Source organism: Pezoporus occidentalis, unplaced genomic scaffold (genome assembly GCF_034315485.1).
Source record: "Pezoporus occidentalis ecotype Australia unplaced genomic scaffold, CSIRO_AGI_Poc_V1 ctg145, whole genome shotgun sequence".
Classification (NCBI taxonomy): domain Eukaryota; kingdom Metazoa; phylum Chordata; class Aves; order Psittaciformes; family Psittacidae; genus Pezoporus; species Pezoporus occidentalis.
Window position 1 is genome coordinate 2,645,474 of NW_026913263.1, and position 15,602 is coordinate 2,661,075.

Genomic DNA, 15,602 nt, shown 5'->3' on the forward strand with positions numbered 1-15,602 from the left:
TACACAGGTCCTAAGCCTCTGGGGCTGGACCAACCCAGACTTCAAGTTTCACCACACAGCAAGTTATGATGAGCTACAACAAACCACCCAAGCATCTACCATGTGAGCAGCTGCACAGGATAGTGGTTAGAACCCCAAATGACTAGAGGTCTCCCCCAGCCACAAAGACTTCCCATCTCCCTCCCTGCTGCCCAATCTACCTCTGAAAGCATGCAAATCCTCAGCTAAATTAACACAGCTGCTGATACCGATGGCTGAATAACAATTGCTATTAATTGCCAAGGTCTGCTTGTGAAACCAAACTGTGGGAAGTGGTATTTCTCCCTGTTGAAGGATAATGGAAGGTGAGGGTCCTGTGGGCCTCCAGGGAGACATCAGTGCTTTTAAGAAGCCAAGACTTTACACTTTAGAGTAGCCTGCTAATATAGCAATATCCCTAGGAGCACATTTAATTTAGGTGGTCTTAGACAGAAGAATAATGTATTCGCATTGAAACTCTGGAGATTTTGTAACAAGTATATTATATATCACTGCAGAAAAACAGAGTAGCTCCGATGATATACAGAGGACTGGCAAAACCCAGGATATTTCATTTGTTATGAGTGAGAGATCAAAGCTACTGCACCTCCAAGAGATGGGTTTAACTCCAGAGAAGTAGCCTCTTTGTCCCTTAAAATTAAGATTTAAGCCCCAAGCTCAGCTGGTGTTTCACACATTTTTCAGATGGGAACTTTTTTATTGTTTTGGCTTTCAATCCATGTCTTTCAGAATAAAAACCACTGCAATTTTTCTATGTGTTGGGTCCACCTGTAGCCAGTGGGTGTTTGAGTCTTGAGAGCAACACAGAAACCAAGACATCTGCACAAGACAGAGGTAGTAGCACCGATAACCCACCCTCTCCACCCCCTCATACTTGAAGTCATAAAAGCATTTGTTTTACTAAAGCAGTTACTTAATGTACATTCAATACTTCTCAGAAGAGAGGGGCCATGCTCATTCCCCAGCAACACACACTTTGGAGACCGTGTCTCAAAGGAGTAACAGATTTCACTTTACTCGTTTCCATTATAAGCACTGCACACACAAACATCCTCAGTTTTAATTAAAAAAGGACCCTTTTATGTCCAAGTCCTTTTTTTATGCTAAAGAAATTAATTAAAAAAAAAAAAATCTTATCTTCCCTCCCTCTGCAATCTTTTCTCGACTGAAATAATCCTTTAATCTCACACGAGCTGCATTGTCCTTCAATTCAGGCTTGGATTATTTTACAGATTTACCAAGTCTTCTCCATTTCATTGCATTGTTTTCTCCCAGCTTCAACGGAAGATTACTTTGGGGAAGTATATAAAGCTGTTTCCTGTGGGTGGATTATCTTAGCTATTTATGAATTTTTATGTTAACCTGATTTTGAACTCTTTGTTTGGAGCAGGCATCTTCCTTCCCACATGAAACCAGAAGCTTTTGCCTCAGTGCCCGCTGCCCACCAGTGCTGCAGATTAACAAAGTGAACCTTGCAGCTGCAGGCGTCTGTAGTGAGAGCAAGAGTATATATACAGACTCTTTGAAGGTGATCCTTGCAAATACAAGTTTTCCACTGCAGCCAAGATGGTTACTCACAGATGGTCTTTCAGAAGTGCAGTTCAGCTGCAAGTGCAGAAAATGCATCTGAACCAAGCAAACTCAGTATCTGCTCCATTTCTGCTTCGGCCAAAACATACTTTTCTGTTCCAAAAAGTTATCCAAGAGAGAAAATCACCTTTCCTCCCCTCTCCTTTAAGCTCTAATTCTCAGCCCATCTCTTTACATAGGCACAGAGAAACTGAGATCCAGCCTTTGATAAAGAAAAAACCAAAAAAATAAACATTTTGTGCCTTCCTCCTTTTCACGTTTCTGAAATGCCAGTGAAGAGCAGGAATTTCAAACACTGGGACACTGACAAGGTACTAAACTGCAGAAAAGGGAGAAGCAAGCAAAGCATCTATAACATACATTTATTACTCCTCTTCCTCATTCCTTTGCTTGATTTGAATTGCCTACTTTCCTACAAAGGGGCACCAGGGTATCTTTAAGTAATCTAAACTACTGGAAACAACCTGCTTATGTCTGGGTCTCAGCCTCACTCCACTCACTCCACTCTTCCCGGCAGCGGAACTGTCAAACACGCGCTACCCTGCTGAAAATGCAGTGAAGCATTAACTTCTTCATCTGCATGTGAAGTATGGCCAAACACAAACCACATTTAGAAAAACACACGAAGGCCCTGTCAGGTCACATTAGAGCACTTTGTTACAAGTAAAACAAAAGATGTCCTGAGAGAGTTCTGGGAGGAGGAAGAGAGGAAAGTTGCGTTCAATCACAAACCAGTTTAAAGAAAGATGCCAAGATCTTAAGGAATAAAATCACAGCACAAAGTCAGCAACATACAAATGAAGCTCTCTAAATCCAAGGGGGTCACATCTGTTCACTGTAGCGGTTACTGCTAGATGTGGTATACAAGAGCTACTGGTTTCTTCTGATCACGCTTTCTCTAGTAAGAACTGAAGTACCTAACTGAAGGAGCAAGCCTGTTCAAGTGTATCCTGCTGTGCAGGGCATGATGCATCCACAGCCTCAGCGCTTCTACTTGCAATTGGTGTCTAGCAGGAAGAGACCTCTTAATGGAATAAAAACAATCCCGCTGTCTCTAAGTACATGGCACCCCACTTCATCTGGAAATCTATTGTCAATCTATTGTCACTGTACTGCGGGAAGTACTGATAATTGGTGAGCAGCAGACAATGCGGTTCAAGCGTACAGCTCAGAACAAAGCTCTGCACTGGCAAGAGATGACAGCCTTCAGCTGATGTCTTACTAGTACCTCTTTCGGCAGAAATTGAAAGTATTTGCTCTCCTTCCCACTTCCACATGACACCAGGTTTAGCATGATAAACCTTGAAATGACAGCTATGGGAAAAAGTTAGGAAAATAAATTAAACTTATATTTTTCTGATTTCCAAAAGTAGTTTATCACAACTTTAAGTTTCCCCCACTGGTACATGGTTCCACATCAAAAGTATTCCCAGTCTCCCACAAAGCTAACAAATTATAAATTCCTGAAAAACCCTAGATGGCTATCTCAATAAAGGGTTTCTGGGCTCTCTCTCTTCCCTTCAACTGAATGGCCCTGCTTATGAAATTAGCAGTCTCTTTAAACAACCAATACTCAGGAATTACAAAGCAATGATTTATAAGAGGACCAGGAGTGTCCTCAGCCCTTCTCCAAGAAAAACAACCCTAACACTTGTTACGTGTTATTTATGAAACATATTTGTTCCATTTTGAAGCAGCAGTGATGTTGTCCTTCCATAGGAATCAGCAGGCCCAGAAAACACACAATGTTGGTTTGAGTCTGCCACGCACAGGGAGCAGTGTCCTATTGTGCTTTGGCAGAAATAGCTAGGAAAGAAAACCAATCCAGCACCAGCAGCCATTGCTTCCATTTTGCTTGGATCTCTGTGTGCCATGGCTCCTTCCCAGTCAACATCTAACTGCATGAAAGAGGGGTAAGAGTGGCTCTGCTGGAGCAGCACTCCCTTCTCTGTTATGGAACATCAGCATTGGAAAAAACAAATCACAGACTCATAGAATAGTGAGGGTTGGAAAGGACCTTAAGATCCTCCAGTTCCAACCCCCCTGCCATGGGCAGGGACACCTCACACTAAACCATGTTGCCCAAGGCTCTGTCCAGCTTGGCCTTGAACACTGCCAGGGATGGAGCATTCACCATTTCTTTGGGCAATCTATGCCAGGGCCTAACCACCCTCCAGAGTTACCTTCCATGTCTCTGCATTGCTACCTGCTTGCATCCCTCCTCCTTAGTCTAGAAATGAGGACTTCTTCCAGGCTCATTTGCTTAAGTTCGCTTGGTATTGGTTTGTTTCACTGCTAAATATCAAAACCATGGCACGAAAATGAAGAATTATGAAACCATTTCAACAGTGTGTCAGGAACATCAATACAGATGCGTTTAAATGGTGTTAATACAAAACACAACATACAAAAATTATAACCAATGGGAAATAAAGTACTTCAAGGACAACAAAATAGAGGCAGAACAGCTACAAAAAAGGTAAAAGGCTGCTGAATGCAGCTACTCAAGGCAGCTTTTTGGATTTTTACTATTTCAGGCCTATTTCCAATTTTATCCTATAACCTACTAATTTATTCCTCCCCCACTGATCTCAATTTCTGCTATGTTTAAAACAACATTTGGAATTTTCTACAGTTACACAATATCTTTGAGAGAGATGTTTGCATTGCTGATATCTAGTTTAAATCATACACATACTGTTTACTGCAATATTTGCCTCCTCTAAACACCTATGAAGTTGAAAACGAGCCATTACACATCCATCATCAGAAGCGTGGATCCGATTTATGCAATGAAAGATAACAATCACATTCCAAACTTACTAAGGAGACATAAAAACAGCAATAATATTTCGTGTACACACAGGGTTGCATTTTACTCACAAGCACGAGGGCCCAATGTAACACGTAAGATTCCCCCCACCCACCCTCCGGTGTTCAGTGTTTTAGAGATCAGAGGAAAAATGCTCTCTTGCACTTCTGCCAAATTAATTTAAGTACCTTTTGGTTTTCACCCTACTCTATTTTAGGCTGTCTGTAGTCCCAGAATGATTTTTAATCCCTAAAGCGGCTCTACTTCAACCCCCTGATAGGCCCCCCAACCCATCATTTTACACCTTTTGACAAGTACTTCTTAACAGCAAAGAGCTAACTTGGACTAATAATCAGTATGTTCAATACCAAGTGTCCAAGACCTGCTTCTTCCTCAGAAACAACACCCGAACTCACAGAAAAAGCAGATTTTTCCATTCCATGACAACGGTCTCAACTACAGGAGATCACCAGTGTTTACTATCCCCTTGCCTCTCAGGTACCCCAAAAACACACAATGAACTTCAGCCCCAGACAACAGTCAGAAATGGTATTTCTTCACAGGAGCAATGAGCAGCTATCTAAACACAAAGCAGCTCTATCCCCACATTTGTATTAAGTAAATGCACACTGTGATGATCACCATTAACGGCTGGTACCGCTCAAGCACTGCTTAGTGACTGAGGAAGAGCTGTATGTTAATGCTTTAGCAAGGGATTAGTTGTTTGCTGGCTGTGGGTGAAAAGCATGTTTCAGAGATGAGACACAGAAGGGCCCAGACTTGTTGATGGGAGGAGAATACTGCAGAAATTGGATTGTGTAGGTGAATGTTGGGTGGGGAAAAGGAGTGGGATCTGAACAGAGTTTGCCTATAGACTGCAGTATAATGGGGGAGGGAAGAGAGACAGATTATACACCAAAACAGAGTCCCACTGCCAACAGCTCCTTCAGGCATTACCTTAGACGAACCATGGCTAATAGCACAGGGAACCAGAGCTGGCTCAAGGAGTGCTCTGCAACACTGCAGCATAAAGGAGTTAGGGGAAGGGCTGGGCCTAAGCTGGAACTCAGGAAGATGAGAAGGAACCGATAAGGGATAAGCTGACAAGCAGACAAAGACAGATTTATCGAAAAGCTACTAAATAGCAAGGTTTTAAATGAGCCACACTTTTATTCTATAAAACTACTGCAAAATATTCCAAGTTGTTCCAGCCAGAGGTATTCTTTTCACTATAAAATAAAAGAGCAAACCATACCTGAGTCAGAACATCCAGCTGTCCCATAATATGCTCCAAGGTATTTGCAAGACTGGTCTCCTCCTCCTGCTGCTCATGGTTCCCACCAGAATCCTGAGTTTTTGTTTTCTTAAGATGAATACCACAGTCCATTTCTGATGGCTAGAAAAAGAAAGAGACAATCTGCTATTGCGATGCAAACAACTGGGGAAGGATTTCTGTTTCATGGCAAGGACACAGTAAAGCACAGCTTATGCTGGGGCAGTCTGTGCTATTAAAAACAGGCAAGGGAGAAAAGGAATTGTTCTTGCCACAGCTGGAAAAGGAAAAGCTGCTGCAGACTTGTCTGCCTTCCCCAGGTGGAAGGAGTGCTTTGTCGTTTTCTGTTTTGTTGGGTGTTTTTGTGTGTCTTTGTTTTTAAACCTTCATCAGGAAAGGCAACCTTTGGATAACAATCCTGAAGCAATACTGCAAGGCTCAAGTTTTGTCTGTACGTGCAAAGCGCTTTGGCATGCTCATGCAGTACACAGGCACAGACTGCACAGGAAAACGAAGACTTACTGGTGCCACATGGAAGCACTACATCCAAATTATAAGAATTAAGTAAGCCACCCTGAGAGGAGCACAATTATCTCACGCCAGCAGTAAAGTAAAAGCCTCTCCCCATGTTTGGTAGTTGTAAGAATGCAGGGATGCTGTACCACAGTTCACCAGGAGCAAACTGTTTCAATATGAATTAAAACAGGCAGTTTGGATTTAGAAATTTTAATTTTGTTTGTATCTTGAACTGGTTTTCCCTCCTCAATGAGGTTAAGAACAAGTTTACTTTGAAGTTTCAATTTCAACTGGTTTAGTTATGCAAGCCTGAATATTTCATTCAGAATAAATTAAATTGTAAAAGCACAAACAGATCTCTACTAGAGAACTCATTCTTCTTTCCTTTTCTTTCAAAATGGCATCTTTCTTCTAGACAAACACTATTTGCATTATTTATCTGCACTACCATCAATAGGAGTAGTGCAGAGAAGTTTATCTAACAAGGTAGCCAACTGGTTAAGCAATTGCAGACTTAAGTTTCTCAATTCACACCAACAGACAACATTTGAATCTAAAGCCAAGATCACAGCGCTCAAAACTCCATGGCCTGACACCTGGTGCTGCTGCATCCCATGAACTTGTTACTCACACGTATGACTAAAGGCTGCAAATCCACAAGCAGCACAGACTTCTGACAGATTGGAAAATGGTCTCTAAAAGTTCTCCCACACGTACTTTTTCTAAGCAAGAAGGCAAGAGTTGCTTCCATCTCTTCTCTTACACACACGCTACCACAAAAGCATTTCTCAGCAGTGCTGCAGCGATTTACCTGCTCATCTCTGTATTTGATGCCAGGTGTGTGCAGATGTGCAACTAAGCTGCAGTAAGACCTTACACTAGCTCATGTAACTTTAAACCCCCAAATGTTTAGTGCGTTATGAAGATACACGTGTGTACACACACACACATACATACATATACATTTTTTAAGGAAGAAATATACATTAAAACACTTTTGCTGCTGTGAGTCACAGGTTTCGGCCACAGAAAGGCTCCCAAGGCTGAGGTCTAGCCCAACGGGTGGGCAAAATAAGCAACAAGCAGTGCAAAGAGAAATGTGACTACATAGGGAAACTGGAGACTGAGAGGGGAAGGGGAAAGAGGGCACAGAACAGTAAGCTTTGACAGGAGAATGCCTTGCTGCTGACCACTAACTGCTAGTAAGGGCTGACCAGCCTTCCAGTCCCTGTCACCCAAACTACCCTCCTACAGCCAACCATACAGACCACTTTTGTATAAGGAGATGAAGGGAAAGGTTCAAAGGATACATCTAACAACTGTTCCACAGGGATCACTGTGCTACACCGCAGGCTTGGGATGCAGCTGGGTATCAGGTGGTGCCAGCCACACCAGCCTCTGCTAATTTGCTTCCTCCCACTTGCTTGGATAATTTGGATTATCCACAGGCCCTAGGCCAACACAGCCCACAATCTGGGTCACGCTGCACAGCCTTGGCATGGGAGCCACACTCAAACTACTCCTGGGCTGCAGGTAGCCCAAGAGCCACATGTTGCTGCTTGATGCATTGATTGAATCAATCAAAATATGTTCTTGCAGAGATGAGATAAAACCAGCCTTACAAAGCTGCTATTTGCTGTTTGAATTTAAAAGTAAAAATCAACAACAAAAAATCCCCCCACAAAACACTTTTTCAATGGGTAATCAGCACTAAAAAGCATGTTTTCTTGTTATTTTAAGGCTAACTATCCTATTCTGATGTAACTTTAGGTCAGTCAACCATGGCACAGCAGAAATTTAAGTGAGCTAACACGGCATACAACCTGCACTTAAAAACCCCAAACGATGATGAGCTCTCTACTTCAAAACCATTAGAACAAGCTGACTCACAGAAGCAGAAAAATGACTGTACTAACATATTTTCTCCCTCTATCTTTATAGCATTTGTCAGACAGCTTTTCATAAAAAGCTTCTGGGTTGAACTCAGAGTTGATATTCTCTTTGCTACAGTCCACAAAGTTTAAGAGCCTGTCACATTTGGAAGGTCAATACTGCAGAGATGCTCCCACAGCTGATGCTTTATGAATCAGGTGGTCCTTCATCATGTCAAGTTAAAGCCAGGAGCAGCAGCAGCCTCTTGTCACAGATGCTAAATTCTGCTGATCAGCTCCCAGGCTGTCTACCACCCCCATGAAAAGCCAAGCAAGCCACCTCCACAGAGCCCAAGCAGGCTCCAGAAGGCACTCTGCATGGTGGCAACACCCCCAGGAACAGAAGTGTATCTACACTTAAAATAGAAGCATGATAATATGGCATAATGTCCCATTTCAAACACAACAGCTGCCAGAAAGGTTCCTTATAGCCCATCATCATCCAGAAGACAACCTGCAGCTAGAGCCTTCAGCAGTGAAGTACTGAATTCATCTATCTAAACTAGGGACATATCCAGCCATTAAATAAAAGCTATGCCAATGTGTCATGGAGTGTACCTTTCAAAAGGGAGGCTTTTAATTGACCATGGTATTTGAATATTCAGTTCAAGGAACAAGCACATCCTATCTAACCTACCCTGGCACTGCAGGTGCAAAAACCAAGTATCCAACACCCACACCCACAGACAGCACTTTGAACTGCTGCCCATAAACAGGCAGGCAGAGAAACTGAAGTCAGTTTGCTCTATAGCTTCTTACTCATCCCACCCGCTCTGACGGCACCAGGCTGCAACCCGAAGCATGGGACCCATCCAAGTAAGCTTCTCAAAGGGTGGCCCTATATACAGCATCCAAGAGACTGGATTAAGGGTTAAGCCTGGTTTTGCCCAACATAGGCAGGTCCAACACAAGGCAGAGATTACCGAGAATGCTGCAAACTCTCATCTAGACACCCATGAAAACGACAAGCTGTAAATGCAGCCCAGGAAGTACAGAAGAACAGGACAACAGCAAAGGACAGGCTGACAGTCAACCTGGCCCAGATGGACATACACACTGCTGCACTACACAAAGGCCCAGCACCTTCCTTTTCAGAGGTTAAAGCATCCATCTGAATCAAATTCACTAGGCTAATTTCAACCCACTTTTTCTGAAGAGGCTGAGGAGCCCAAGTAGGTATATTTGTATTGACACTACCCAAAGCACTTCCCTCTGCTACCAGCTAACAGAAGCTTTGTGAACAAAGGGGAACAGCGATTTCATGGCATCAAGGAGAAAAACGTTTGTGGGGGTTTTCACTTCTTTCAGGTTTTTCATGCCAAAATCTCCATGTTTTAGTCAAGGAAAGCTTTGCCTGCTAAGAAAAACACAGCCAGGGCTTCACAGGGCAGATGCTGGAAGATTTTACAAGTACCTTAAATTGGAACAGACACCCAGAATTTTGTTTGACATTAATTTTAGGAAGGTGCCAAACATTCTGATGAGCTCAAACACATTCTTTATTAAAGAACTGGAAAGAGACTGCAGTGCTCAGAAGGACAGGTCTTCTGCCACAAGCACCACCTAGACTTCAGCTATAGTTCAAATACAGCAGTGACACCAGTTGAAGCTGCATTATAAAGGCAACAAGGCTGCCTCTAGTGAATGGTTAGCAGAACTTCCAAATGTGACAGTGGTAAGCATCGTTGTGGGGTTATTCAGGGAAAGCTTTGCCCTCTGCAATTAACAAATGAGGGAAGCGTTTGGAAACTTTCCCTTACCAGCCAGACTACAACTTGTACTTACCACTACCTTAATGGGCAGGCAGTACATCTGAAAGGAAACGTGCACCCAGGTGGGGAAAACTGAACTGCCCTAACACTACCACCTCAGATGTTGTAAGAGAGGGTTAAATCAACCCCCGCTACTGTCCATAAGAATGAGTAAGAAAACCCTCACAGACCAAACTACAGCCACCCTTCTCCTAATAGCAATCTGTATCATGTTGTGAGCCAGCACTAGTCATTTAAATTCTAACAGATTTTTTATAACACTGCAAACAACATAGAAATATGCCCTGGCACTGTGACAGTCTCAGCACTGATGAGCATCACCATTACAGAGACAACTGTGCTCCCATCTGACTCACCTGCAATGTAAAGTGCTGCTGAATCCTGAGGACAGGCACCAGAAACAATAACACTGGTGCAGAGGTTTCATTTATTTTAGTCAGAGTTCAAGTGCACAATTTACTCGGCACAACCAGATCAATGTATTTGCCATTAAATATCTTATTACAACATCTGCGTATTAAGCTCTAGGGGTACAGCAAGAAGCAGCTGAACATTAAAGGAAGAATAGATGAGCCGTTTCAGAATACAATGCAGCTCTCAGTGACAAAGGGAAAACAGAAGTGATTTATTTATAGCAACCACTTAAAGACAGCACAGTGCAACTACTTGGGGGAAGGGGAAAATTAATCATCCTTCATTCCAGAGGTCTCTTACTGAGCCTCTTACGAAAATTGTTCTGGCTAAAGAGCATTCTGGCCAGCTATTATAGCACTGATAGCAGGGTGGGGGGAAAGCATTAACTACACAACACGTGTACATCCATAGTAAAACTGCAAGGAACAACTGGAAAAAAAAAAAGCCATTTTGCTTTCTAAATGGCGATATTTAGAAGATATGTTGAGAGGATAAGCACCTACCTGAATTTTACACCTACTAATAAAAAGTAGTATTATTTGAGATGGACCTCAGATAACTACATTCTTAAAATTAAATCCAGAGGAAGGCCTTATTTTTCCATCTTTTCACCTCTCTCCACTGGAAGGGAGCAACTGAGTGATGAGAAGTGAATGGTGCAGCTCTACCTTTAAGTCCCTTTAAATCAATTTCCACTGTGTATCTACTATTCTAAAGGGTTTTGTTTCTTCTTTAAAGAGAGTAAGATATTATAAAGGATTAATTTTCAAGTACCTAGAAGGATTCATTCCCTTTAAGCAACACACACATCCAATGTATTCAATTCAATACGGACATCCGATGGATTAAAACTCGCTAAGTGCAATTACATTCACTATTTTAGCCGGAAAGAATTCCTCATGAAACACCAGAGGAGCAGAAAACTCCCAAAGGTGGTGCACACTGTTTATTCAGATCGCAATTCTACTTCATCGAAATGAGAGAGAAATACCATTAAAAGTCTTCTATTTTGAGAAGTCATTTTCACCACAGGTAAAGTGATATTTTCAATGTGTTCCCAGAGAGCAACAGTGACATCCAGTGGAAGCCTATCAGCTTCAAGGTAAGCTCCACAAGAAGGTCAGCTGGAGCATACCGTGCCAGACTGGAGGACCTGCGAAAAACTGAGAGGTAACCTCACTTCTCTCTCCTACATACAAAATACCACTGACTAAACACAGCTCTTCAAGCACAAGCACGTTTCTCTAGCCTGGAAAAGCACCCCCTCTTTAAGGCACCACCAAAATTTCTGGAGCAATCACATTCTTCAAGCCTTGTGTTACTCCACATTAACTGTTCAGAGCAGCCTAGGGTAACAACCAGAAACAGCATACAGGTTAATTTAACCTTGTGAAACAATTTATAGGACTATTCATCCCTCCTCACTTCTTATTTCAGGACTCAAGTTGCAATAATGGAAGGTGATTTGGGAGGGAGGGAGGAGAAAAAGAGAAGGGACATGAAAAGAACATTAATCCCCTTTTATTTTTGCTTCACACCAAAAGTTGGGTTAGATATGCCACAGGCCAGAAATTATTTAGACAGAACCCTCCTCCTTGTTGGTGTTACTAAAAATACCAAGTTAAAATATTAAAACTTGGCACCTATACAGTAATGGCCATGTTTTGCTGTAGGCAAATAAATATTAAATCTGTGATAACCCTAAGAAGTAGTATAGTTAACAGGTACACCTCAAACCCCTTTAAATCCCAAGGCACTCTTGCGCCAAAGCCTAAGTGAACCACTGGCAGAGGCACGCGAATGGCATTAGGTTTGTGTACTTTAAGTGAAGAAGTATCACACCATCCAGCAATGCAAGCTGCCAGAAAGAAAAGAGACAAGGCTACCAGCTAATGGCCAGCTCCAGTACTCAAACATGCATGAAAACAACCTGTCCATACACAGAAGGCTGCACTCGGACTGAAATACTGGCATCCTATCTCTGCAAGTGCCACTGTTTGGCAGTCTCCTGCCAAAGCAGGTCCTCACCCTGCTCCTGCCTGCCAGAAGGGAAAAGCTGTTCCCATCCTATGTGGTGGTTCACTGTCTCTTCGTCCACTTAACTGTACCCTCTATATCACTTTTAAACCAAGACAGACATTAGTATCGTGGTTTTCCAGGTACCCCCAAGTAACAAGCATCTATGCACACAGCTAAATGCACCCAAGCTACGTGCTGCCTGTGCTTTTCAGCTGGCTTATACTGGGCACCACTATATATACCATGGCATCAACCGGTTGTTTGCCAGCCGAGATCATGAGTTTTTGTGCTATGTGATCTCTGTTTTACATAGAAAGACGAAAGAAAGTAAATTCCTGCACTGTTTCCAAAGAGAAGTGCAGCTGGCACTGGGAGGGATAGAAGACTCAGATCCTCATAAACCCTGGCAATGCAGATCACCACAACCTCAATTCAGAAAGGAACATAACTCTAAAAAAAGCTATGGCTTCCAAATTACTAGTTATTAATGCAATACTACATTAATTTGGTCTTACTAAGGGAAAATGATAAAATATGGGAAGTAAGTTTCAGTAGTCAGCTCCGTTCCAATTTGAGTTACACTTTCAATAGCTAAAAAGCCTCTACAAACCTCCAAGAAGAATGGGAAAGTTCTGCATTTATTACATAAGCACAAGTGGCTTTCCTATGACAAGTTATAATGGGAATTAAGACTGCCAGACATTGAAAGCCCAGTGAAAGAGTGCACAGACAGGTAAGAGTTCATAACTACCAGCTGTTGAAAAAAATACAGCAGGTCTGTGTTCCTTGAGAAGGTAAAGCTGAGTGTGGCCTTCAGCATGTTAGATTTGTCTTGTTTTACTTTGCTTAGACATTTTACCTCCCTTAACCAATTCTCCCTTCCCATCAGCCTTAGTGTTGTCTTGGGAGATATGAAGAGGTCTTCTCAAATTTAATATGGAGTAATTAGGCTTTGTTGTACAGGTGGTACTTAACTGGCCATTTTAAACACTGCTCCTGGACCAGAACAGCACCAAAAAATCTCAAAGGAACAGTTTTGGTGGAAACAAGCCACTACAGGAACAAAAAGATAAACATGAGACCCACTGGTAAGAAATTTCACCAAAAATTGAACTACTGTTCTCTGGCCCTATTTAAGATTGCTCTTGGCAAAGGCTCCCAAGAGAAAGAAGCCAAACACTGAAGCAAAGTGTTTATCCTCAGCCTTGGGTTAGCCAGCTACAGGTTCGTCGACACCAACAGTCTTCAAGGCAAGAAGCAAAACAGACACAGATCTCCTTAAGTGGGAACAACAGCTTCCAGCTCATTTTTTTCATCAGACTCATTTGCCTCGTTCTAATGAAATAGGTATGTATATGCTGTGTAACATACATATCACATATTCATGTGGATCACTTACAGAATCATAGACTAGTTAGGATCGAAAAGGACCTTAAGATCATCAAGGTCCATCCCCAATGCTGTGGGCAGGGATGCCTCACCACCCTCACAGTAAAAATACAAACAATAAAAAAACAAACGTTATATGTATACATACACACATGTAAACACAGCACGTGTGTGTCTGCACAGAACATGCCCATTTGTTACGGCTTCTGCTTCAAGCCTGCATTTTAGCAGAAAAGCCTGAGCTCTTAGAAGCTCTTCAAGCTGGAGCCATCTTCATCTCAGAGCTGACAGAACAGCAGCTTGGAAAAGCAAAAAAACATAAATCTTCCCTCCGTCCCTTCTCTTTGAATTACGACTCAAGCACCAGAACAAGCCACACACAGCAGCAACCTAAGTGGGTGAATTTACATTAATTAGCCTGAGATGCTGAACTTAAAAGGCAATTCCTATTCTGACCAATAATGACTTGTCAGGACTTGCCTTATTGTTCCAGAGCCTGAAAGAACAAATCTATTTGCTGCAAGGTGACAGAAATTAAAAGCTGATCCTCCTATTTCTACAGAAAGTCTTGTCAAGCCAGAACACAGCAAAGCAGTTGTAGCAGCACAGCTGCTCCCATCCACTGAAAGGCAAATCTGTTGCGGGTCAGTGCAGTCATTCTGAGCCTCTTGGAAAGCCAAGCTGAGGCTGCCTATACCCTGCCTTTTCTCTCTTAGGTCTGTTATCAAGATCAGAAAACTCTGAAACAGACTGCAACATGTAAAAATATTGAGGCACAAAATCAGAGAAGACATAAGCTTTCACTTGTTTGACATGTTCACCTTTTTTTCCTTACAGTGACCAGACCAAGAGGAAAACAAACCCAAAAGTTTCAGGATAAAGAGCAACATCATAGAGGCAAAACCCATTAGCTTGTGAATACTTCATTTTCACACAGCAACAAGAAAAAAGCTGAAATAGAGTAACAGAGTGCTAGCCATTAGCAGAGGCTTCCTGGCACATCTTCCAGAAAGGAGCTCTGCTGTTAACTGCTTGCGAGGCAGACACTCATTTAGTTGAGTGAGAGAAAACCATTTATTTTGCCCTGATGCAGCCTCACAGTCAAATTAAGATGCAGGAAAACTGGCAGGATCTACAGTGAGGCTCCACAAGCAGCACAGCCAACTGATAGAGCTGTTCAGTTCCGCTCAGATGAACTTGGGCTTCCTGATAGGAAGAAACCTGGCACTGTTACCAGGCTTTAGCCTCCAGTGAATTAGAGCTGGACTCTAGAGCTCAGTTGGATACAGCCTTTCCAATGATGAAACCCAGCAGTTACGCCCTTGGGGGCTACCCACAAAAGGGAAGATGCAACACTGATGCCTTCCTGCCCAATGTTCTGGGCTGGAACCAGATTATCTGTACCAGGGTGAAGGAGTTCAGATAGGCCTGTAAACGCACAGCATAAGACCAAGTTTCTCTCTCTTTTTTAGCAAGAACATGTGTTTATAAGTGAATGGGCAGTGTGCTCTTTCTGGCCCATGTTAGCCAGAGTTCCTACTAACCATACTACCATAACGGGAAGAATGATCATGTTCCCCAGATTCTAGGGATGCTGCAATAGGCAGGAAGAGATCAAGCAAACATTCTCAGCTAGCCAGCCTTACTCACCCTGACAGCTCCCTTAGTCAACGAAGTGTCTGGAACTTCTTGGATGTTAGAGCTCATCCCACTCTAAATCTCTGGTTTCCAGGAAGATGAGTGGAAGACACCACAGGGGCACACTTCTTGCACAGAAAGAGCTACTAGCTGCTCTTGCTCAGAGAAGAATGTGAGTGATGAAAGAAAATTACATCCTTCTGGCTCTC

At 42.6% G+C, this 15,602-nt stretch overlaps 1 protein-coding gene across 1 annotated transcript in view; it reads right to left on the reverse strand.

Moving 5' to 3' along the window:
- Nucleotides 1-15,602, reverse strand: part of POC1A (POC1 centriolar protein A) — a 62,179-nt gene that overhangs the window by 6,852 nt on the left and 39,725 nt on the right. Inside the window, exon 10 of the mRNA XM_062610306.1 lies at nt 5,697-5,837. Coding sequence (XP_062466290.1) covers nt 5,697-5,837 — 141 coding nt within the window. The remainder of the gene's footprint in view (nt 1-5,696; nt 5,838-15,602) is intronic.